The sequence below is a fragment of the Triturus cristatus genome, chromosome 10 (assembly GCF_964204655.1).
Source record: "Triturus cristatus chromosome 10, aTriCri1.1, whole genome shotgun sequence".
Lineage (NCBI taxonomy): Eukaryota > Metazoa > Chordata > Amphibia > Caudata > Salamandridae > Triturus > Triturus cristatus.
In genome coordinates this window covers 1,190,279,521-1,190,304,492 of record NC_140593.1, presented here as the reverse complement: position 1 = coordinate 1,190,304,492, position 24,972 = coordinate 1,190,279,521, and the positions used below count along the sequence as shown (strand labels likewise).

Here is a 24,972-nt window from a genome sequence, read left to right as displayed (position 1 = left end):
ACCAAGTACTAAAGGTGTTGACAAATGTCGATCTGGACAGGGGCGGCTTTGGTACAGGGGGTTCAATAAGAGCTCCTCGATTGTTGTTCGAGGCTCTTTTCCACGCCCTTTTCACCAGACGCTTCGGATAATGTCTATCTCTCAGTTGACTTGAGAGAGCTTCTGCATGCTGATTAAAAGTGTTAGTGTCGGAACAATTTCTGCGGATACGCAGAAACTGTCCGACAGGCAGGTTCTCCCGAAGTGATCTGGGATGATGGCTGTTAAAGCTCAGAAGTGAGTTTTTTGAGAGGGGTTTCCTGTACAGTTCACTGCCCAATGAACCCTCATTTGGAAATATCACTATATCCAAAAAGGGCAGACGGTTTTTGTCAGAAGTCACTGTAAACCGCAGGTAGTTGTTTCTGGAGTTCAGCCAGGCATGAAAGTCAAGGAGTGTTGATAGAGAACCTTGCCAGACCACCAAAATATCATCAATATACCTCTTCCAGACTTTAATCCGATCACGGAACGGATTAGTCTGGACGAGGACATTGTTTTGCTCGAAGAGATGGACATACAGATTGGCCAGGCTGGGAGCAAAAATGCTCCCCATGGATGTACCTGAGACTTGGAGGTATATAGTCTCCTCAAATTTGAATTTTTTTTCCATCATAGCCAGCCTGGCCAAGTCCATAATGAAGTGTACCGGTGTTATAGAGTCCAAATCTCTATTGTCCAGTAAACTCTCGATTGCTTGCAAGGTCTCCCTCTGTGGAATCGAGGTATACAATGATTCCACATCAAAACTTACTAAGAGATCGGTTGCTACATCATAGTTGACATCAGGTAGCAACCGTAAGACATCCTTGGTGTCTTGTAAGTAAGTTGGCATTTCCTTGACAAGTGGGCGGAGGAAAAAATCCACAAAAGTAGAGAGTGGTTCCAGAAGGGAACCTATCCCTGAGATGATGGGTCGTCCTGGAGTTGGTATTTCATTCTTATGTATTTTTGGTAATACATAGAAATGTGGCATCACCGGGTATGTAGGTGTTAAAAAACGTGCTTCCTGCTCAGTGATCCACCCAGCTGTTTCCGCTTCCTCAACCAGTGCGAGAATTTCTCTTGTTAGTCTCGGGGTGGGATCTACAGTCAAGCGTTTGTATGATTTCGGATTGTCCAATTGTCTCAGACATTCTTTACGGTAATCCACAGTATTGAGAATGACAATAGCCCCACCCTTGTCGGCCGGTTTGATAATGATGCTCTCATCATTTGCCAACGTAGTAAGGGCTTGCTTTTCACTCTTGGACAGATTCTGATAGATTTTTTCTTGCCTAGACCCTAGGCCAGTGATGTCACGGATGACTGCTTGTTCAAACACCTTGACCCGATCCGGTACAAGGTGAGTCGGAGGGTTGAATGTAGATGGTAATTTAAGACCAGTATTCTTATCAGAAATATCATCCTGGGATATAGTAAGTTCCCTATCTTTGAAAAAGAATTGTAAACGGATTTTCCGAAAGAATTTGGCCATTTCAACTCTAAGTTGGAACAAATCTCCCTTGTTAGTTGGAACATAACCTAAACCTTTGTTCAGGACCTGTAATTCAATGGATGTTAAAGGCCTAGTACTCAAATTCACAACTAAATTGTTGTGTCCGTGCTGGTCCCTGGTTGGGGTTGCGGTTGTAGAGGACCTTTCCTGCTGCGGGTGTTGGGCAGTTGTTGGTCCACTTGCCAGTGTACCTGTGGCTGCCCTCTCCTTTTGCCTCTGCTTCGTCCCCGGCCTACCCCTAAAAAAGACATTTGTCCGGGGAATGAAGGGGGTGGTGTTGTAAAAGGGGGGATATGTTGCGTAAACGGTGGAATTTGGTATCCCCAAGGGACTGGTGGCCACCAAGGCGCAGCTGATTGATAGGCATTGGGCATACCACGTCTTTGATACGGGCGAGGCTGTTGTCCCCCTCCTCTCCTTGGTGATTGCACGTTATTTTCAGACTCGGAATCAGTCGAGTACACATCCGATCCTGACGAGGAGTAGTTGGAACCGTATCTTCTCCCTTTCTTGTTGAACTGTGGTGGAACATATTGCTCACTAGTGTAGGGATAGATTTTCTCCATAGAGAAGCGTGCCAGGTCTTTCTTAAACTTCTCTATTTTCGTCAAGAGGATTGTGTCTTTGTGTTCCTTGTTGGATTTATTTGTCTCTTCTAGGTTACGTTTGAAGACTGTACTAGATATAGTGGTCTTGATCTGGCCTTCGAGTGTCTGTATCTCAATAAGGATGGCATCCGCCACCCTTTTAGCTGTATTAATGATGCGGATCAGCCAATCGCGTGTACACCGCCACGCGATTAGCGACCAGTCCTTTAAGAAAGTTTTGTCCGAAAGAAACAATCTAGGGGCATTAGTTACTATAAGGCCCGTTGGAGCACTATTACTTCTCAAGTATTCGGTCATTATCGCACCGTGGATGAAGGTACGAGAATGAGAGTTCTTGAGATTAAGTAATGACTGCCAATCATCTTGTGTAGTGTTTGTGACTGAAGGTAGAGAGTCTAAAATGCAGGGATTGGTACTGAGTATGGACTGAAGCATTTCTTCATCAAAGGAAAGACCAGTGAACTCTGCCATGATATGACACTGTCAAATAGCAAGAAAGTCTCCTGAAATGTGGAGAAAGTATTAAAAAGAGAGAGAAGGACCCGCAGCCGCGGCTGCTCAAATATTGAATACAAAAGGTTCTCACAAAGTGTGAAAGTGGAGGAGGGTCCAAGGGAAGATTTAAAGACCATCTGCAGTATAAATCCCCAAATCTATATATACTTAACAACAAGTACTGAGGGTCTAATATTCTGTATGTACATAACTCTAACGAACTAGACAAAAGAAACCTCCAAAACAATTACAATGAATAATATATCAAAGATATAATTCCCATCACCCACCAGAGGTGGCTTATCATCATCTGGGAATACAGGGCTGAACTACAGAGACCAACCACTCAGATGGTAAAGGTGGTCAAGTAGTTATCCCAGTCGTGAGAGAAAATGGTAGGGTGATGGTTGCAGTGCAAAAGGTGAAACAAAAAGTGCTATTAAAAATGGCTATCTAGATGCTAATAATTTTATTCTGGCGCTTATCTAAATGCCATTAATAAAACCTGTGCGTAAACAGCTTAAAAAATAACTGCTGGAGGGAGGTGTAGGCCTTACAGTAGTGGAAAAATAATTTGGGAGCTTTTCGCTACCAGGACATGCAAAACTTAAAAGTATATGTCCAACCTTTTAGTTAATCTTATCACAAAAAAGGGAGATGAAGGGGATATGCTCCCGTATGTCCCCACAAAAAATATCTAGAGTATCACAAAAGGTATGGGGGCTCACCATACATCAGAGAAAACAAAGCCTTTTGTTTTCTTGGATCTATGGTGAGCCCACGTACCATTTGTGATACCCCCAAACCTTTTAGTTATTCAGCACCCTGCCCTATGGACTACCTAGGGCCTACCTTAGGGGTGACTTATATGTAAAAAAGGGGAGTTTAAGGCATGGTTAGGGGGTTTTAATACCAAGTCGACATGGCAGTTTAAAACTGCATTCTGGCTGCAATGGCAGGCTTGAGACATGTTTAAAAGGGCTGCTTAAGTGGGTGGCACAATATGTGCTGCAGGCCCACTAATAGAATTTAATTTACAGGCCCTGGGTATATGATATACAACTCTATAAGGGACTTACAAGTAAAGTAAATATGTGAATTGGGATGTAAGCCAATTAAACCAGGTTTAAAGGAGAGAGCACAAGGACTTTATCGGTGGTTAGCTGAGGTAACGTGCATAGAGTGCTAAAGCCCGCACTAACAAGTGGAGGCGTAGAGGCGAAAAGTTTTGGGGGTGACCCTGCAGAGAGGGCCAGTGAGTTAGAGTGAGTGAGTGGAAAGAGACTGAGGCCCAGAGTATCAAAATGTTCAAACAATGCAGCGCAGCATTCAGAGTTGCTGCACTGCGTTGCGTAACCGGGAGAAGAGAACAGGAAAGCACCATTTCCACAGAGATATAACACTACCCTGCGCTCTCCCTCACGCTGGCGCAAGATTAGGCTGCTGAGCGCCAACACTCACCTTTCCATCATGGAGCAAGGATGCCTGCTTGCGTCTTGCATAGGTTTTTTTGTCTGGAAGGGGGCCCTTCCAGTTCATAATACTATGCTTTCACTAACTGTGAAACTTTTCCTACTTCGGATGTGCGCTGTACAGAGCAGCACACACGCAAAGTGTGAAAAAAACTTTTTAATGCCTGCTTTCAAGTGGTGTTATTTTTTGGCACAAAACCCTGTCTGCAGCAGGTGTCAGTGGGGGGGGGGGGACGAAATTTCAAAGAACAAATTTGTAAAATCCCACCCTGAGAAACAAATTTGTTATTAGGGTTTTTTGGAGGTGTGCTGGGTGCATGAGGTAACGTCTGTCTGCTGTGCACTGAGTGAGTGGTTTTGTGGTGCTTCCTGGGTGTGACAATAGTACGCTCTTTGCCAAACCTGTACCGCACTGCATGCAGGGAAGGGGCTCTGTCAAAGGATGCCTGTGGTAAGAGCTGGCACAGCCAAGCCTGATGCCAGGCAAACTCCTGCTACTCTTCGAGTTGATAGATGGCTCTATGTCAGCAGGTCACCATTTTACCATTCCAGGGATGTCCTTCAACAACTCAATGCATGCTGGGAGCTGTAGTCTTCCTTGGCTTCACTTAAATGAAAGAGTAACAGACCTAATAGTGATGTCAAAGAAAAGCTGAGGGCATGAGTTTAGTACCTCGAAGACAGACTGTATCTGAGACTTAAGAGCTTGATGCTGACATCTGCTGTCATCTTCAGATAATGAGCTCGGATCCAGTTCAGCTGCCATCCTCTGAAGCGCTCTGTGACTAGCATGCAGTAGAAAAGCGCTATGTCAGATGAAATACTATACATGGTCAATAAACTGAGCACCATTAAATTGGGTAATGGTAACAAGTATAATCAGTTTAGCGAAATTCAAAACCTCTCTTCGAAGACCTATGTATAAAATAAAGTTTATAGTAACATGGTACTTTTGGTTCCAAAGGGGAGGGGTGGAGTTTTATATCTCCAGTCAAAGTGCCCAATCTGCAGCTTTAATTCTGGTGGCGGCAGCAGATAAACCGACAGTGGCTTCCGGATTGAGTGGAAAAAGGAGAGGAATTAAGGCCGCTTCCTGTTGGACTAGAGCCCGCCCCTTCACTCGCCTGTCTGGTGCAGCAGCACAGGAAGCAGTTTTGAGGGTCATTAAAAGCAGGGCACAGGGTCACTGACAGCACCTGTGTTCTGCTGCCAGAGGAAGGGCAGCTGCTGCGACTGTTATTGAAGGATGATAGGGGTCAGTCTGCAGGTGGCGAGGGAGTGTGGGCCGGTTCACAGAGCCAGCGCTTAATTTCTCAACAAAAAAAAAATAAAAGAAGCGCCAGGGCCCATGGTTTTTTAAGACAGGCCATTGCAGCTTGTGCAGCCTGTCACTGCCAAATGGCAATGTCACCGTTACCTTATAACCTAACCACTCCAATAAATGGGGCATTTACATTATTCCACGTCCCTAAAGCTGAAAAAACGGCCTAGACAAGGTATTGTTGTTTTAATTTACGTCTATATTGAATTTCTAAACAATTTTAAACGATCCGTGGATGTAATCTGTTCAAAAATAGTCTGACAGCACCATCTTCTGGTAGATCATAAGAAATAAGTGCTGGTGTTGAGAAATAATTGCTGATACCGAGCACCGGAAAGCACTGGTACAAATTAAGCTCTGCCTAGCGGCTAATAACAGATTTACAGACTGCTTGGGATCTCTGCAAGGGCGGGAGCACAGAGAGTCACATGACAGGTCAGTGACTCTGAAATACCCATAGGTTTGTGGACAAGCTCATTCACTTGATATCCTGGGTGCTGGCAAAAAAGGTAAAGGTCACAGCCTCCTGACCTTATATGTGAGCCTGCTCTCGCACTATGACCCAACCGTGACGTCACTAATCTTGCGCTCTGCTTCCGCCCCTGGCCTGCATTTTGGAAGTCAGAATTGCTCCTTGGCAGCTGGATGCCCCTGACCCAAATCCAGAACTGATTCTGGGGAATATCTCTCCCCCTCCTGCCACCTAGGGCAATAAAATAGATGGTGGGAGCTCGTGGACGGTCACCCGCAGCCTACTACTTCTTCCGCCATCAGTAGCAGCCCATCCCCTGCCAAAATGGCGGGGCGGTCCGGGACAGAGGAGGGAGGTGGGGAGAGGGGGAGGGTTTGGGGGCCAAAAAAAACATACCTGAATGCCGCCGCCAGTCGCATTGCGCTCCACTAGGCTTCTTCTTCTGGGCACAGGCTCCCAGACTGCACTGCGGCCAATCATGACGCTGCATGAAAGCAGCATCGGGATTGGCCTGAGAACCGGCAACTTGCGCTCCCAGGCTGACGAGGAGCCTGTGCCTGCTCACGTCAGCCCCCGCCACGCGGCTGGATCGAGCTTCAGTGCGCATGAGGGTTTGGTGGCCTGAGACAGCCGGACAAACCCTCATGCGCAGTGAAGGGAGTGCCCGCCACTCCCCCACCAGCAGTGGCATCCCGTGAACCAGCCCCCAAGACTCGTCAGAGTTCTGAGGCTGGCTCCAGGGGATTAAAATAAAACGGGTTTAAACCCCGTTTTATTATCGCTTTATTTGCTGGTGGTGGCAGGGGGCGGCGCTTCTCCACTCTAATGGAACGTCCGCCGCTGACCGCCACTCACACCTGTGGGACTTTTACCAAAGAGTACCTGAGAGCGGCACTTCAATTGCTACATGTCGCAGCAGCCATGCAGGCCCGTGCTACCGAGCATTTGATTGGACGAGGGAATGCGATGAAAGGTGGAGTCAAGATCATCTGTGTGGTTCGAGAAGGAGGAGGACATCTGGTCCAAGGCTGTGGTCTGGTTCCCATTGGTCACCCTTGATGGTGCGCAATGCTCATAATTCCCAGTCGCTTCTTGACCCTCCTAGTGCTTCTCGTACACAGTCCAGCAACAAACACTGGGGTGGATTTCACTCCCAAACCTTTGGCCAGTCATTGACAAGTCAAGAGCTCCTGCCCTCAAAAATGCTGTAATGTAAAAGGGGATTGAGCAAATCAGGAAGTTTCTGCTGGAATATCATGGGTTCGACGCCCATCAACCATCCTAAGATTATGCATCTTCGATAATCGATTATTTCCTCCGGCATCACAGCTGAAATCTTGAGACGAAGGATAATAGACACAGATCCGGGAGGATCGAACCCCTGACGTATTTCCGGGACACCTTTTGTCTGTGAATTACTCATTAGGAGTGTTTCAGAGGCTGGACTCACCTCTGTATATAAATTGCTTGACTGGGGAGTGTCAGGAGCTCATCTCACCCCTGTTTGCATTTCATTGGTTATGCAAATTATGGTTTGTATGGCTGTTGTGAGAGTTATGGATTGTGTAGCTTATGGTAATTGGTCAATTCTAGGGGGAAGGTTTTGGTTTTAAAATTGTAGCCAAACGTTAAAGTGCTATAACCAAAGCATACCCAGCTGCACTTTAAGAGTGTTTTTGTTGTGAATGTTTTTTGATGAGACATCATATTCAACGGTAGCAGTGGTGGCCCGTAATTTTAGGAGGGAGGGGGCAGACGGGACGCACACATACACACTGACTCACACCCCTGCATTCACACATGCACATGCACACAAACATCCATTCACAACACTCATTACCAAATATTCATGCATACACGTATGAACCAAACATTAATTTAAAACAAAATCACACTTACCGGCAGCCCTGCCTGGGAGGTCCCAGGAGGGTTTGGACTGCTGCCTTCCGTCATTGGCTGACCATAGGTCAGCAAATGAGGTAGGTCAGAAATCCCACGCCTCGGCAGTCCCAGGATAGTGGGGACTGCTGCCTTCCGTCATTGGCTGACCATAGGTCCGCAAATGAGGTAGGGCAGAAATCCCACGCCTCGACAGTCCCAGGATAGTGGGGACTGCTGCCTTCCGTCATTGGCTGACCATAGGTCCGCAAATGAGGTAGGGCAGAAATCCCACGCCTCGACAGTCCCAGGATAGTGGGGACTGCTGCCTTCCGTCATTGGCTGACCTTAGATCAGCCAATGAGGGAAGGCAGCAGTCCCAACCTTGTCACAGAGTGCGATGGGGTCAGTGAGACTACTGACCCCACCCCACTCTGTAATGAGGTGTCACTGATTGACTCTCGGCCCTGGGCACTTCAGGGCTTAATACTGAAGCACCCAAGTCTGGGGCAATGAGTGATGCTCACCCTTGTAACGAGGGGAATGGCCTCTAGCACCTTCACGGAGCTGAGGAGGGCACGCCGACGGTAGCTGTGATATCCTCAACCCAGAAAAGTTCCGCTCAGGCAACCTGGAGCCTCGACATTTAGCGCATGCCTAGTTCCTGGCTGCCTGACCTGAAAATGAACAGCCTCTGTCAGGCCGACCTTTGCTCAGAATGATGGACATTCTTTTTGAGGGGCAAACAGTGAGGGTGTGTGGCCCCTGAACCCCTATAGACGGGCTCTGGCTGAACGGTGGGCTTTGGAGAATGACCTGTGGCAAGTCCTTGCACCCACCCCACCAGGGATGACTAACCACCAACCTTCTACCACCCCTGTGCATGGCCTGTGGATGTTTGCATCAGGGGTTGGCCTCCCTGTACCCAGTCATCCCACGAGTAGTAAACTGCTGCCATGCACAGCCTTTTTTCCGTGTGCAGGAGTTAGGTTGCAAGAAGCCGCACCCAATTCACAGCAGGCGGCCTATCCCCTCTCTGCACTGCCTTTGGCCATAGCACTAGGGGGTGGCTATGCTGCTGGGAAAAATGCCCATTTTGCATGGAATGGAAGGGGGGGTTTACTTCAGGGCCTTGGCACGGCCTACATGGCTAGTTAATTCCCACTGCACACAGCCTTTGGCATTGGTGAGCTAAGGCAGGCAGAAATGCAGGTCACCGACCAGGCCCTGCACCCAACAATCCATGAATACAGGTCAAGGCCACCATATTGTTTTTAAACATGTTATAATAAATGCCAAGTTTGAGAACAGTTCGAGGACTGAAATGGAATATTTGGCGTACTTTCACTGGGCTTTTATCCAGCACCCAACCATCCAGAATACAGTGCATGGCCCCTGTACTATTTACATTTTTGTGTAAATTTCAGTCCACAAATTGTCCTAGAACCTGAGTCTGAGAATAGTTGGAGGACCCAATTGGGCCTTTTCAGGTCCTTGAAAAATTCTCAAACCCAAATACGATGACAGTTGGAGGAGCTAGACGGGCCATTTCCGGTCTCTGAACTCAAATAATTTTTTGACAATGTTTGTCCTGTCTTCAACTAGAGGGTCAGAGGATTCTTCCCCTGTCCTTTAACACTCCTCCAATGTTTTCTTTAGAGGACTAAGAGACCAAGCCCTGTGTCTTCCACAGCAGTCGTAATACAATTTTCCATGTTGCGGCCAGCCATTCAATGGGCTCAGGTTTGCAGTACATTTGAAATGGACAGTGAAAGTAAAAACTCCCTTGCCAATGACATCCCTATTTAGGTCGAGCCTGAGCAGCACATGGGCTGCTCTGTGAAGCATGCTGTATTCGAGTATGGACTTGAAGCTCTGCCCACTCCCCGCCCATATTTTTCATTGGCTTGTGTCACTGTACTTTGTAAATTCTGGCTTCTGATTCGTTAATAGGCTTGTTAGTCCCTCCTTAGTACCTACTTGTCTTCATTTGTATCCTCCCATGAGGACTGGCCCTTTTACATCAAGTGTTACACGGTATGTCTTATTTAGTCTTTAAGCACATTGGGGCATATCAGCAACAACCGACGATAATTATCACTAAGCGCACTTAGCGCTAGGATAATTATCACCGGCTAGGTGGATTTTTATCTCTGAGATAGCGTGCTATTAGCAACGCTTATCTCAAAAGCGATTAAAATCCTAGCGCTAACTGCCTAACGTGAGATTATTGCTGGAAAGCCACCAATAATCTCACGAAATGTGCCGTTAGCTTGTTGATAGGGCCTCACAAACTTAGCCATGATATCCACATTCCAACGGATATCATGGCTAAGTCAGTCCTGAAGCAGGCGTAAGGAAAGTAGCGATAACAGGGGTTATCGCTACTTTTCTTGCCGCTATGCTTCATAGCGTGGGGCTTGATGATAGAAGAAATGTCGCTTAGCGACATTTCTCCTGTCATGTCAAGTCAGGAACGCCCACTTTGCATCTCATTAGAGATGCAAAGCTGGGCGTTAGGAATTCGTGCGCTAATGCAAGGTTTCACGCGTTAGCGTGACCTCGCTGATTAGGCAATAAAATTATCGCCGCTTTTCAGCCGAAAACAGCCGCAAAAGCGGCGAACATTTTCTATCGCCGCATTGTAGATATGCCCCTATTTTCTTTAATGCGTTTCTCCTACTGCAGGCATGACATACTTTCCTGCAACTTTCAGTGTGCCATGCGCGCTTTCACTTTCCAAGTAGCCCGGGACAATGCCGGCTGAAGTCTCACATTTACAAGAGTTTGAGCTATTGACATTGTAAATGACAATGTCTTTTATTTATGTGTCAATTATCAAAACAGATAAATAAAAGGCATTGTCATTTACAATGCCAATAGATTAAACTCTGGCAAATGCAAAACCTATTGCATTGCAAATGCTTGTTTAAATTTAGGTCCTCGAACTGTCCATGAGGATCATTTGAGAACTAATTGTTCAGATACCACTAACTTTTATTTAACCTTCGCAAGCCCACCCAACACATTTTTATAACACATTTCTTTTAAACCACTAAACAGATTTACACCAAGCCAAGCAAAAACACTTCCTTGAATAAAGTTCGACTTTTATGCCAAATTTTGTGTAATTCCTTTTTGCTATTTTCTTCTGTAGGAGAGAGCAAAGGCTTGTATGGAAATTAAACGAGGAAATCTCACTTTTTTATCCCAGCTCCTGTCCTTCCCCTCTGGATGGATCTGTACAAAACGTGTTATGCTGAACCCACACCAGTTGAATTAGCAAAACAAAATAAATGATTTTCAATGGAAATTCCAACCTATCCATAACAACGCAATCCCTATTGCCAACTTTGCAATAAGGAGTATGTTACCCTGTAAGCATCTATTCGTAGTGAGTAGTGCTGCAGATTCACATGCTATGCACACTTCTGCCATCTAGTGTTGGGCCCAGACTCTGCAAGTTGTTTTTCTCGAGGTACTCTTTATAATCGACAGTGGCGCTGTATCTCCTCTTCCTCAAGGCATTGCTCATGTTCAACGGCTCCTTTGTTAAATTGTAATATTTTTCCCTGGCATACGGGAAGGGATAGAGGAGCATATGTACTTGAAACTGTCAGAGTGCGGTGTTATGCAAAACTTGGTAATGCTGCACTCCGTCAGTTTCAAAATGCAGGGATGTGCCGTATTTACAAAAATACGGCATACCCCTGCATTTCCTCTAGCACTGGCTCTAAATAAGTTGCAGGGGTGATTGTTTATCTGCAGGAAGAAACACCTTCCTGCACATAAACAATCTTTACAGGCGATTTGCTGTTTCTATGGGTGCTGAAAAATGCAGCACACAAGGAAAGAGAAAAATATGAGAAGAAATAAAAATGTTCTCCTTCTATCGCCTGTTTAAGACCAGGTATTTCCTGGTCTTATTTTTGGCGCTGCCTCTTACCCTGTAAATATGGTTCAGCATCAATAAGTAATGGGCGTTGCAGCGGGACGCCCACTGCAACACCCATTGCATGCCCCTTTCACGCTAAGTGACTAGGGGCATATTTACAAGGCGCCGTTGCTTAATGCTGCCTTGTAAATAAGGCAAAGGACTTAACGCCACCAGAACATCGCAAAAAGTGACGTTCTGGTGGTTTTAACTCCTACATATGCCCCATAGTCTTCAAAGTTAGTATTTGCTGTTGAACATGTTTCATTTTACTGTGTATTTGTGTCACCATCTAATATTTGCCGGGGTGGCAGGAGGGTGCATGTGAATCTGCAGCACTATATTCTACAAATAGATGCTTACAGGTTAAGTAACATACCTCATTCGTAGCATATGTTGGCTGCAGATACACATGCTATGCATAGACTGTAAAGCAGTACCCCTGTCGCGGTGGCTTTAGGCATGAGATGGTGTATTTGGTTGAAATAATGTGTGTGAACTGTTTGTCCCAGTAGAGCTTGTCTTGCTAGTACATCCTCACAATAGTGTTTGGTAAAGGTGTGTGGGTTAGTCCATGTTGCTGCTTTATAAATGTCTGATAGGGGTATATTTCCCAAGAAGGTCATTGATGCTCCTTTTTAGGTCGAGCCTCGCGTTGCAGCGCATACGCTGCTCGCTCTGCGAGGCATGCTGTAGTAGGGTATGCTGTGGAAGCCTCCGCCCATATTTTTGATTGGCTGGTGTCATTGCCCATGGTAAATGCTGGCTTCAGATTGATGATGAGGCTTCTTAGTCCCTCCTTGTTACCACCCTGTCTCCTTTTGTGACCGCCCATCAGGACTGGATCTTTTACTTGCAGCGTTACACTGTCTCCTTCATTAGTCGGTAAGCACTATTTTGTTTCATTAGGCTTTGGCAATGGCACAGCGTGTTTATTTTTGCATCGCGCTTTCACTTTAACAATAGCTGCCGCCCTACCCCATGAGTGCTGTGTGGGGCGGCTGCTATTGTTAAAGTGAAAGCGCAATGCAAATATAAACAAGCGGCTGCCTTTTTTTCAGTAAAACGTCGACTTTTACTCATGCCATCTAAAAGAGTGTTTCTGTCAGCTGGGCATGTGGATCAGCCGCGCATTCCCCGCACGTCTCCCTGACTGCTGGAGGTTTGCAGCATCCTCGCCTGGGAGTGAGCCATTCCCTTGGTGACCCCAGCTGCCGCCGCGCACGCTCATTGTCCGGCTCTCTCCAGCGCCCGTGCTGCAGGAGCCTGAAGGGGTCGGCAGCTGGGATGAGGCTCCTAGGGGCAGCGCTGCATGGAGACGCCGCCACACTGACCGCACCTTCCTTGGGTGTTTCAAAGAGTCAGAGTGCGGTCCCGCAGTGTTTTACACCTCTGCACCTGAGGTGAGGCCCTTTCACCTGAGCGTCGTGCACCGCAAGGTAAGCTCTAGGCAGCCTGAGAGGAGGGGGTGTTGTGGAATGAACTCTATGGTATGGTAATTTAGGACTATTCAATCCGTCTTCCTATTCAGACTGACACGTTGAAATGTACCCGAATATCGAAATACATCTCTCCCTGGCATGGTAATGACGGTTCTTCCATCCAGTGCATTCCAAGCAACAGATACTGATTTGCCTGCTCTCTCCCCTTCTCCGTTCCGTCACCCCTCTCCGTCCATTAGCGTACTTCCTTGACTTCAATTCATTTGTGTACGCCGCCTGCCTTTCCAAACAGTACCTCCACCCACGCCACCCCTAGGTCAGTGTAAAAATACCACCTTAGTTTCCCCCCCCACGCTATATGAATTTTTCCTGCCGGTACAGACTAAACTAAACCAAGAAGGAAATGTATGTCTATTTGGCTCTACTCCTGTCTCTCGTGTTTTACTTCAAATGGCGTTCTATCCACTTACGTCGTTAAACCGTACCTGGTGTTAATTTTGGCATTTTTATATATAAAATACATTTTCCTCACAATTAAGCGTAGGTTGTTGTTTCCAGAACATTGACGCGTTTTCCACCTGTTACGGGAGGGGAGGGGTAGAAGCTGCAGGGAAGTGGAGCGGAGATTGTACAAAGGAATCTTCATAGTCTCCTTCCCCCCACCGAAAAAAATGTATGTTCCCAGTCATGGTGTTGCACGGTTTTGGCTTAAACTGCATTTCATTATACACCCTCCTCCAAAAATGCACTAAAATACTTGGTTTAATGCATTTTTGAGACAGGCACAGGCCGCTGATCCTTTGTGTTCCTTGATGTTTGGATGCCATGCTTGTTGAAGGTTTGGTGGATGAATGAAGGCGTCTGTATAGATCCTAATGCACTTCCTCTTTCTGGTGCTGGGAGCGCTAAAACTATCTGGACGGTGTTTGAGGTCCCGTGATCGCATCAAACGTTTTTGTGGCACTGGTAAGAAGGTCCGAAATGGAAATTCCCTTCTGTGTCTTCAAAAATTCTAGACATGATTTTTTTTAATGAGGGGTTTGAGTTTTCAATGTTGATTAAACTGAGTGGTAAATTTGCTTTGGAAAAGTGCCTCGGGAGGGCTTGAAATTCATTTGACCTTTCAATCAAGTTGGATACCTGGATCATTCGTCTGCAGATGGTCGGAAAACCAGAGTTTATGGACCCACATTTTATAAATTACTCAAATCTGATTGGAGGAAGAAGTTTTTTCTCATGTATTTTGAGTCTGTACACACGCAGCCCATTGAAAGGCTGGCAAATATAGGACGGCTGCCAATGCTGGGCGTGGGGATTTTGTCTCCGCTTTCTTATATATAATAAGCATTTGCAATGCAATAGGTCTAACATTTGCGAGAGTTTGAGCTATTGGCTTTGCGAATGACAATGCATTTTTTTTGTGTTTAGTAGGTCTTCTAGTGAATTGTTCACCCCTGATATGTACTGTGCCAGGAGGTGGATGTTGTGACTGATGGCCCATTCCCATATCACTTGTGCTAGTTGAGATGCTGGGTCCCTCCTTCTTTTTGGATGTAATACATTGCTGTCATATTGTCTGTGCATAGAAGAACATTCCTCCCTGTATTGTTGGGTAGGAATGCTTTAAGAGTCATTTGTATGGCTAGTAGCTCCAGAACATTGATGTGAAATAGTTTGTTTTTGTGGAGACCAATGTCCCTGTACCACAATGTCCTCCATATGAGCATTCCAACACATGAGTGATGCATCCGTTGTAGATGTTAACTGTGGATTGGGACTTTGAAGACTCTTCCCATCTGTGTGTTTTGTGAGTGCCACCATTGGGGGGCCTGATGGGCCTTGGATGAAACCAACACCAGATGCTCCATGTTGCTCCCCGCTTGGGACGCTAAAAACTCCTGTAAGTGTCTCATTTTTAGTCTTGCTTGTGGTACTATTGCTATACAAGAAGCCATCATACCTAGAAAAAAGAACAATTGATGGACAGAATGCAGAGCAATGTCATACATTCACCCCAGTACAGAGATCTGGGCCTAAATCCATCTTTTTTTTGTTCACCATGCCATTCCAGTTTGGACCCAGCCATATGCAAATCAGTCTTGATCATGCGCCCAATGGGAACAGTCCAGCCCGAACTGCCAGGCCAGGTCCTCCCTGGACAGGAAACAAGCATCCTAGGACCTGTTTCGGGCTTTCAGCCCTCATCAGCCAGGATAGCTTGACTCCAGTGGCACGCTGAGCACGGGACCCATGTCTGGGCATACCCGTCCCACTCGGGGTGACAAATGCAAAAAGAACAATTGATGGACAGAATGCAGAACAATGTCATACATTCACCCCAGTACAGAGATCTGGGCCTAAATCCTTTTTTTTTTTTATCGCCATTCCAGTTTGGACCCAGCAATATGCAAATCAGTCTTGACCCTGCGCCCTATGGGAACAGTCCAGCCCGAACTGCCAGGCCAGCTCCTCCCTGGAATGGAAACAAGCATCCTAAGACCAGTTTCGGGCTTTCAGCGCTCATCAGCCAGGATAGCTTGACTCCAGTGGCATGGAGAGCAAGGGACCCATGTATGGGCATACCCGTCCCACTCGGGGTGACAAATGCAAAAAGAACAATTGATGGACAGAAGAGACCTGGGCCTAAATCCATCGGTTTTTTACTCACCATGCCATTCCAGTTTGGACCCAGCCATATGCAAATCAGTCTTGACCCTGCGCCCAATGGGAACAGTCCAGCCCGAACTGCCAGGCCAGGTCCTCCCTGGACTGGAAACAAGCATCCTAGGACCGGTTTCGGGCGTTCCGCCCTCTTTAGCCAGGATAGCTTGACCCAGTGGCATGGAGAGCACGGGACCCACGTCTGGGCATACCCGTCCCACTTTTGGTGATAAATGCAAAAAGAACAATTGATGGACAGAATGCAGAACAATGTCAGGCAGGATAGCTTGACTCCACTGGTCTCCCTTGGTAATGCCGAAAGGGCGGATGCTTTTTTGTAGTGGACTGCAAGGCCCCCATTGATTTGGCTGTTTCTGTGTCTTTTTAAAATCTTTTCCAGTTGAGTATCAACCTCTGGACCGCAGAGAAGCTCAAAATCAAAAGGAATGTTCAGAATGTACTATTGCACCTCTGGCTTAAAGCCCAATATGCAGAGCCATGAATGCCTGCGAAGTATAACTGAGGAATTAATGCCTCATGCCACGGTATCTGCACTGTCCAGAGCACACCGGATGGTTGCATTTGAGATCTGTCTCCCTTCAGCAACTAGATCTCCCCCATTTTTCCTGTATTGCTCGGGGAGATGTTGTATTAAGTCCTGCATCTCATCTCAGGTAGCCTTATGTGGCAAGACAATAGTCCCACAGATTTTGCAATTGGCCACTGGTTGGCATGTCCTGTAGCCACCCTTTTACCTGCAGCGTTGATGCGCTTACTCTCCTTATCAGGTGGTGGAGCTTCCCCAGTGCCTTGTGATGCTGTTATCTTCTGAGCTGTAGTGACAACTAGGGAGTCTGCAGTCGGGCGTCTCCTCAAGTATTTAGGGTCTGATGGAGAAGGTCTATATTTATGTTCTATCTGTGGAGTAAGCACCCTGAATTTGACAGGACCTTTAGAGATGTTCTTTGAGACATTTAATATGGAGCCTATCATAGGTAGGTATTGAGCGGCGTGTTAAGTTTTGGAAAGTGTTTCCACCAAGAAGTCAGTTTCCTCCTCTGTGGTCTGCATGTGGAGCTTATGGTATTCCACAGCCCTTTGATTGACACTATGATATGAGGAGGTGTCATCAGGTGGAGAAGGTTTAGTTGGGATTGATAGCTATATGTCATTGTCTGGAAGGACCATGTCATAGTCGTCCCACAGGTCTGGGCTGAGGTTGGCATCTCTTTGAAGTCATACTGCTGAAGCTGAGGGCTTTTCCCATCTCCCTCTTCCTGTGTAGGTGAGGGTTACCTTGAGTGTCCGAATAGTGGTTGGTTGAATGACATGAGGCTTGTGGCCCTATGTTCAGTAGCCACTCTTTTAGGTAGCGTTTGTGGGACCTTTAACTCTTGACTGTTTTTTGGATGAGTGCTTATGCTGCCTTTTTTGCATGTATTTATGTTGGCGTTCAAAAACATTGCCTTCTTCCTCTTGTTGCAATTGTTTTTGTGTTGTTTTTGCCCACTTCTCTGGCACTCTTGGTGTGGCCGAGGAAGGTGCAAAGGCGGTTGTTGTTGGAACCAGGGTTTTCTTTGGCGTCGAAGAGTGACCATGTTCCTTTGGTTTTGTGGGAGCCGATGGTTGTTTGGATTCCAAATGGCTCGACGCCGAGCATTTCTTCGGATCCAGTTGCTTCTCTGTCATCAATGTTGTGTGTGATTTCTTCGGCGCCTGAGCATGGCTCGATGTCAATGCCAGCCTCGGTAGCAACGACAGCATGGAGTCGCTTCAATCCCTTTCTGTAGGCCTTGCCACCCGGTCGGGATCGAAGGTCCTCTCGTCATGGTTTGGCTCCGAGGCACCCTTGCGATGTCGACCAGAGCCCGAGGGCTGCAGTGCATCATGGAATAGAGAGGTATGGCTATGTCATATTTTCTTCAGTCGAAGTGGGTCAAGTGCACTCACTGTTCGTGGTATTGTCTTCGTCTGAGCCTCTACCCAGGTACCAGAGTCTGGTGCATAGTTTTTTCGACCTGCGCGTCTGACCCTTCTTCCCCACTGGATTAATCAGTGGCGACGTATTGTGGGCTAGTGATGATGTACCCCTGTGCGGGTTTGATATTGATGTCCAACTCACCCTTGCTGGTGGCTTCTTCTTGGGAGAAGTACGCGTCCACTGCTATCTTCATGGTGTGAGCCAGTCTGCTTCTGAGTGTTTTCCTGCTCCTTGTGCTCCGGCGACAGACACAGGTTGCAGACTTTGTGAGGTTGAGAGTAGGCATACTTTGCCCTGCACCGAGGGCACCTTCTGAATGAGCTGTCTATTTTATCCTGCATTACCCAGAGATGAGCATTCTCGACGGGAGTAGAATTCGAAGTCGGCTGTAACCGGGCGTCTTCTACATGGTTCCAACTGCTGCAGGAGCCGCGTTTGTGTCTTCGTAGATGATTGTGTAGCAGTTAGGAGTCCGTAGGTCACTTATACGCCGAAACTTTAAGAGCTCTGATGCAGTCCGTCGGAGCCCGAAGGCGGAAAAAAATCTAACAAAGAAGCCATTGAACATAAGCAATGCCTTGAGGAGGAGGAGATACGATGCACTATGTTGACTATAAGACTTACACGAGAAAAACAACTTGCAGAGTCAGGGCTTAACACTATATTGCAGAAGTGTGCATAGTATGTGTATCTGTAGCCAACACATGCTACAAATATATATATCAGGGCATGCTGAGGTGGAGTTGAGAGTATTAAATCTATCATTAACTTCACGGTGTTTTGGAAGTCAATATTCTGGCTATGATTATTTTGTAATATAATATTTTTATGCACAATATTCCGGTGTACAACACTCATAGCCACAAGAGGCAAGTTTGTCCCACAAAGCAAACACAAGTTTGTCCCACACCCTTACTCAGTATCAAAGGCACCACTTTGTAATGCATAGACGTTCTCCTTCAGGCCCACCTGGGAGGCCCGGTGTGCAGAAATAATTTTCTTCTAATTCATTTCCCCTCCTCTGTGGGGAGTCTCCGATAGTCCTTATCAAAAGTATTTTATTTGCCTTCGTTATCACCAGAGCTGCATTCTACGAGGACGCAAAATGTCTACCTGCAATTGGCAAACAGCGACTCAGGTCAGTGAGGCGACTCCATCAAGAGAAGCAGAAGCAGTTATAGGAGAAATGATTATGTCATTTATATTGACCTGCACATGTATTCTATCTGTGATATTGACTACCAATAGATCATCAAGGTAAGAATAGACAGGGTAATACAGGTTTAGTATTCTAACTCCACAACCACTTACCTTGACAGTACGTTCGTAGTCCTCATCATGGGTACAATATAGTTATAGGTTGATATAAAAGGCGTAAACAAGTGGCACAGACAGCACTGTAAAAATGTACTCCCACTATCTCAGACCAATACAAGTGTGTGTCGCTTGGTGGCGTCCGCAACGAACTTATGGCTACTCACACTGGCGTAGAAAGTAAGTGGTAGAGAACACAATTCGACTAAGTGACCTGAAAATCTGTCTTTTTATTATATACAAGTATAAATATCCATACACATACGGTGCAGTGGCAGTCAAGAGCTTCCACAGTCGCAGAGATCGCGCATGCCTCAGCCTTGCGGAAGTCCGCTGCCCAAGCGTTCCGCTTCCAGTTTCATCCCGCCTTGTGGGGAAGCTGCCACCACGTCATGCACGCCACACGGTACAGTGTTACGGTCAGTTCAGCACATCATCAGCAGTCGGTCACAGCAGGACATTTTTCATCTACTGTAGCATTTATTCACAAATCCTGTTTGGGGACTGGTTTGATGGCAGCCAGTCCAGTTTTGGATATTAATAAGGTATCTCTAGCTGGAAGAGTAATTACTTAGAAAATGTGGATTGTAGCAAAAATGATTCCTATTTTTGACTTCAATAAAAGATAGCAGCACAATGAACATTGCATTAAGCGCATCTGTACAGTTGCCTAATTGTTGGCTATTCAGACTTGCAAGTCGTCTAGGCATTAAGACATATTTTGTATGTTAATATTTAACAGCTACAATTAAGCCCTTTTTAAACCAACCCCTGAACACCTATAGCCTAGCACAACAAATCAAAGTTGGATCCCACAGCAAGGTTAGCCCCACCTCACCAACATGTGGAGGGGTTGTAGGGTCCATTCAGGGCTGCCCTGTGTGAACATAGAAAACATCCTAGAAGGGTCTTTCTTTCGGAGGCCCAGCTCTTCTGAAAAGTCACAGGTGAATGTGGCTATATGAAGGAGTGAGATCTACAATAGGTTGGGGCTTCTTAAAATAATCTAATTTGACCATAGACTGCCCACCCAGGGGCTTCCACCTCCACAACATCCAGTATCACCTTTTCAATCTTTGATTTGTATTTGCAAAGGGGTCGTTTCCCCTCAAATCTTGGTTATTTATAAAAAGAAATCCCAATTGGTTTAGATTGTCTGTGATGATAGAATTAGGCGGTAAAATAGGATTTCTGTTCTTCGCTCTTGCACAGCCGGAATGGCAGACACTATTTTTCATCAGTTGCTGCCACCCCATGCAGGGCAACTGCTACCTGGCAATAAAACCACAGCCTGCCCCGGCTACAGGTCTCTCCTGCCCGCATCACTTATGTTCAGCCACTCGCCAGTGCGCTGACCCGCCTCTTACATCTCTTTTGTAAAAAAGAGTTTTAGAAAAATATCAAAAACGTACAAAAGCCATTTACTTCTGCAGCACATATCTTGGTTGGCATACCAGCGTCCTACGGCGCCCTTTTCTGCCTCCACTGGAAGTTAGAATACTGCATGCGTCAGCAATGCCGTGATGCGCATCTCAGGAGTACATCATGGAGTGCAGAAGACACAGAAAGGCTCAGAGCTCTGGATAAACTTTGTGCAGCATGCTCCTCTTTGGGTTGGTAGGCATACCCTCCATTGCTTTCAAGCATGCACCTGGGGTAGTGAGAATACACAGAATAACCCGGAAGAGGAATAATTTCTGCAGGGCGGAATGTTATGGTGAATAGGAGACGGAGCAGAGTAGGGTGCAGGCAGAGGGGACTTTACTCAAAGCGGAGAAGGGGGCAGTACGATAGTGAGTTCACAGTCACACTGGTTCGACCTGGGGCTCAACTTCTTCCATGAGCACTGAGTGAGGGCCACAGTGGGCTCTATGGCTTCAAGGCGGGAGAGTCCGGGAACCTTTCTGTCAGTGCTTAATTTCAGCTGGTGGATTCCAGTGCTCAGCACCAGCACTTAATTGTCAACACCGGCAGTTATGACAGCTGCCACTTGGAGGTGCTGTTTATCTAATTTAGAGATGAGCAGAACAACTGTTTATTTTTAATAGAATATATATTAAAAATGACTAATAGATTCCTCCCATGCCATTCGTATAGCTTTGTGGGCCTGGAATAGTCTGAATTGTCATTGGCAGCGCTGGCACAGGCAATCTGAGGAGCAAGCTGCTCCTGACGAGGGCCCTGGCACTTATTTTGTTTTACAAATAAGCACTGCTTTCTGTGCCTCCACCACTTGGCAACAGGAACAAGACTGTCCGCCTGAAGAAACGCTCTAAGCTTTAGGTTCTCCATCCAGGATTATCTGTAGTGAAACCCATACCCTTTCTCTGGACGGGTCGTGGGAGATAGGGCGTCTACTCATACCCTTCCAGCCAATCCTCTTTTAGCAAAGACACTTCTTATCTTTCTCATTTCATTTACCTCCTGCTCCGACTAATGCAGTAAAAACTGGTCCCATAAACGCCTCTCCTCCCCATTCTCACTTGATCTTCCCATTTCCAAGTTGTTGCCCCTTTGCTGTTCTTTGCGTGCTGAACCACCTGGAAGAAGCTTAGCTGTGGCGAGGGCACGCAGGCAATGGCACATGCAAGAGAACCCCATTGGAGCAGAGAACTCAGTCCCTTGTTTGATGGTCACTTCACTAGGCAGGTCAGTCTAACCCTTGGACTTAGAGGTCTGTCTAACCGTTGGCCTTTCTCTCCACCTCTTCTGACTCTTCAACTCTCCTTTGACAGGTTGCGTCCCACCAAGGCCAACATGGAAAACATCAAAATGGCCACCACAGAATCGTATTTCCACACAATTTAGAAGCATTTCCATTTATCCAATTTAATTTCCTAACAAACCCCAAAGCAACATGAAGCCCTCCTCTCCTGTTTAGCATGCACTATAATAAGGGGACATACAGAGCTGTAAGACAGGAAGATACAGCACCCCCTGCCACTCTCTCCGCCTCCCATTTCCTGATCTCCTTCCTTCCACACTTTTCTTTCTTCGCTTCCACCTGCTCTTGATCCCACCAACACTTCAAGTCCATGTACCTCTTCTATTTTCACTCCTTTCACTAAGACCCTTCAACCTTCCTGCACCTTCAGACCCTCACACCTGCCTCTGATGAACCCCCTGGTGATATCTTTGGGACTGACCTTCTGAACAGCGCTGTCCTCTTCACCCTCACTACCTACTCCTCATGCCTATCACACCTTTAAACTTATCACTCAAGGAGAACATCTCTGCATGTAGTGTGCTTGCCCCCTGTATATCCCTTTGGTCCTACTCAAAGAAGCCCCCTTGATATCTCTCCTACACATTTATTGTCCATCGCTCCTTCAACACGGTACAGCAAGAAGCCCGCCCTGCCTCTGTGGCTCTCGCCATGTCTCACTGGGCCTTAAAGGCCGAAGGCTTGTATGTCATTTAACAGGCTCTTCGATGAACACCCAAGGCCTCGCTTCCATGGCCAACCACTAGATTAAACTTGTTGTGAACAAGATTTTTCCCAACCCCAACCGCTGGATGGGAGGGTGATATACAAGTGAATCTAGAATAGATTCACGCTGCAAATACTCTTTCCCAAGCACACTACAAACAACACCTTAAAGTCCAGTTTAGATTATTGGACTACCCAGTCCCCAATTCAAGGACAAATAGCAGTCATAGCGGTACACTTACAAAATACTCCTCAACCCACCTGTCAACCTCTTGTCCTTTTCTGAAAATAACTCATTGCATCCCTAATCCGTATATGCTGAGAGCTTCCCATTTACTATTTTGGCATCTTACAATTATCGGACCTGATTCACAAAGGTAAAGTTACCCTTTTGTGTAAGTTTATGATTGTTTGCTATTCACAAAAAGGACTTCGGAGTAGTATCTTTATGACAGCAGAGTCTCCACACAGAAAAAGATAGTGTAACTTTTCCTTTGTGAATCAGGGTCACTACTGTTGACTGCATCACCTCTCAACACCACCTTTACACCTCATTCTGTGCACAGAACCTGTGTGGAGTCTGCTGGCCAGAGAACACACCCTCCAGTCTCCTCGGATCAGTCACACATCATACAACCACTCTGGCCTGATCATGACTACACCAGAACCTTGAAGTAACAGGAGCCGCAGATGCCTCTCCAATCAGCGTGGAACATCATCAAAAAAGGAAGGAGCCACTGGAGTCATAAGAGACAAACGGAACTGAACCTTGGACAGCACTGTGAGTCTGCTAAGTGGCCATGGAGGCCTTTGGATAGTTAAACAAGCAGATGCAACATTATTTAGGCTATATTGCGCAATGCAATGCATGTTTTGCGGAGCAGTGGTGCCTCCTTTCCAAAAGAGGAGCACGGGCGCACCCTGCATACCCTGCTGTTCTTTGCATGCTTGAACCACCAGGGGAAGCTTAGCTGTGGGGTGGACAGCCAAACCCTGGTACATGCAAGAGAAAACCCTTTAGAGCAGGGACTCATTTCCACGTCTCATGGGGACTTCACTTGGTGCGTCCGTCTAACTCCGGAGAAGTTTTAGACTGATCAAGAGAAAAGTCTTTTGAGACACCGGCATCTTGGGATATCTCCCACTTAGTTGACAGGTCTGACCATGATGAGCACCAGTCCCAGACCCCAAATACAAGCATCATCTCTTTCGCCTCAACTCCTCCTCATCCCGGAAAGCAGATGGAGCAACATTCAAAGCAAATTTCAAGGCAGTCCGAAGATTCACAGCAATCACCCAAGATCCCACAGTCTGTGCTACAGGGGCAGCTGTCCTCGTCCCCACAGACACCGTCGGGTCCACAGCAGCAGCCTCCACCGCCGCCAACCTCGCCACCGCAGCCGCCACAGGTCAAGCAGCCCAACATCACCGAACACAGGGTGAAGAACTCGCAGAAGAGCACCGCCAGTATGCAGTGGACACAGCGGTCTGCAGCAGGAGAAAGAGAAGACAGAAAACTGAGGTTCTTAAAGGGAATTTTCTTAAAATTCTTACACATTACCACACAAAAAGCCATGTTAGGAGAAAATGGGACTCAAAAAGTCCTCACTAGTCAATAGAAGAGTCCTCCTACTGATTTCAAAAAGCCCACAGCACACCCAGTGGGATTTATTTTCGTATTGAGGAGTCTTGCTTAGTGACCAGAAGAGCACAGAGAAGACCTCATTGTCTCAGTGCAGAAGAGACATCTTAGTTGGGTGCACAGCAACTCTGACATGACTTGCAGGTCCACAGTAATGTGGTGGTCCAGATCCTGACATAAAAGCGGGGGCCACGGATCTCCAACGAGATCAGCTCACAAAGAGGGGTTACAGAAAGTAATTCTTCTATTTGAGGGATCTTAAACATCCTCTTATGAGCATTTTAATTAAAGAGACTCAATAGGAACAAGGAGCCAAATGGACTCATGGTGGTGGTCTTTGGATTTGAGAAACCTAATACAGCAATAGATGTGATTGGTTGAACCAATCTACACCAAGGGGTGGTGGGTACCACCCTTCCTCCCAGGCAAGGTTTCATCCTGAGGTATCTTTATGTGTAATAAGTTGTGATGATCTTTAGCGTTCCCAAGACCTGGATTTCCTCTGTTCATGTTGTTGCTTTCATTACAAGTGGCCTGGTTAATTGCAATATGTGTGTGGTAACGCGTGTTATCACCGCACTCTTGCAGCTTTCCCTTCATAAATTTCAGAAGGTCAAACCTGCCGACATATATCAGGTTAAAAATAGCTGTTAATTATCAAGATATGCAGATGTCCATGCAGTAAGCACCAACGTCTGCATCTTATTCCCCCTTTTCAGGGATAAACTCCTATATGGGAGTTGTTTATCGGACCCAATAACTGTCGACCGAGCGGAGTCGGATTT

The 24,972-nt window shown here is 46.6% G+C and overlaps 1 protein-coding gene across 2 annotated transcripts in view; it reads right to left on the bottom strand.

Moving 5' to 3' along the window:
* Positions 1 to 19,325: 19,325 nt before the first annotated feature.
* The window catches only part of LOC146797003 (uncharacterized), a 166,144-nt gene continuing 160,497 nt past the window's right edge, over positions 19,326 to 24,972 (bottom strand). Inside the window, exon 5 of one of the 2 annotated variants that reach the window (XM_085629601.1) lies at positions 19,326 to 24,033. In XM_085629601.1, the coding sequence (XP_085485727.1) occupies positions 23,771 to 24,033 (263 nt within the window). In that variant the 3' untranslated portion in view covers positions 19,326 to 23,770. The remainder of the gene's footprint in view (positions 24,034 to 24,972) is intronic. The other variant, XM_085629600.1, reaches the window with a different exon arrangement.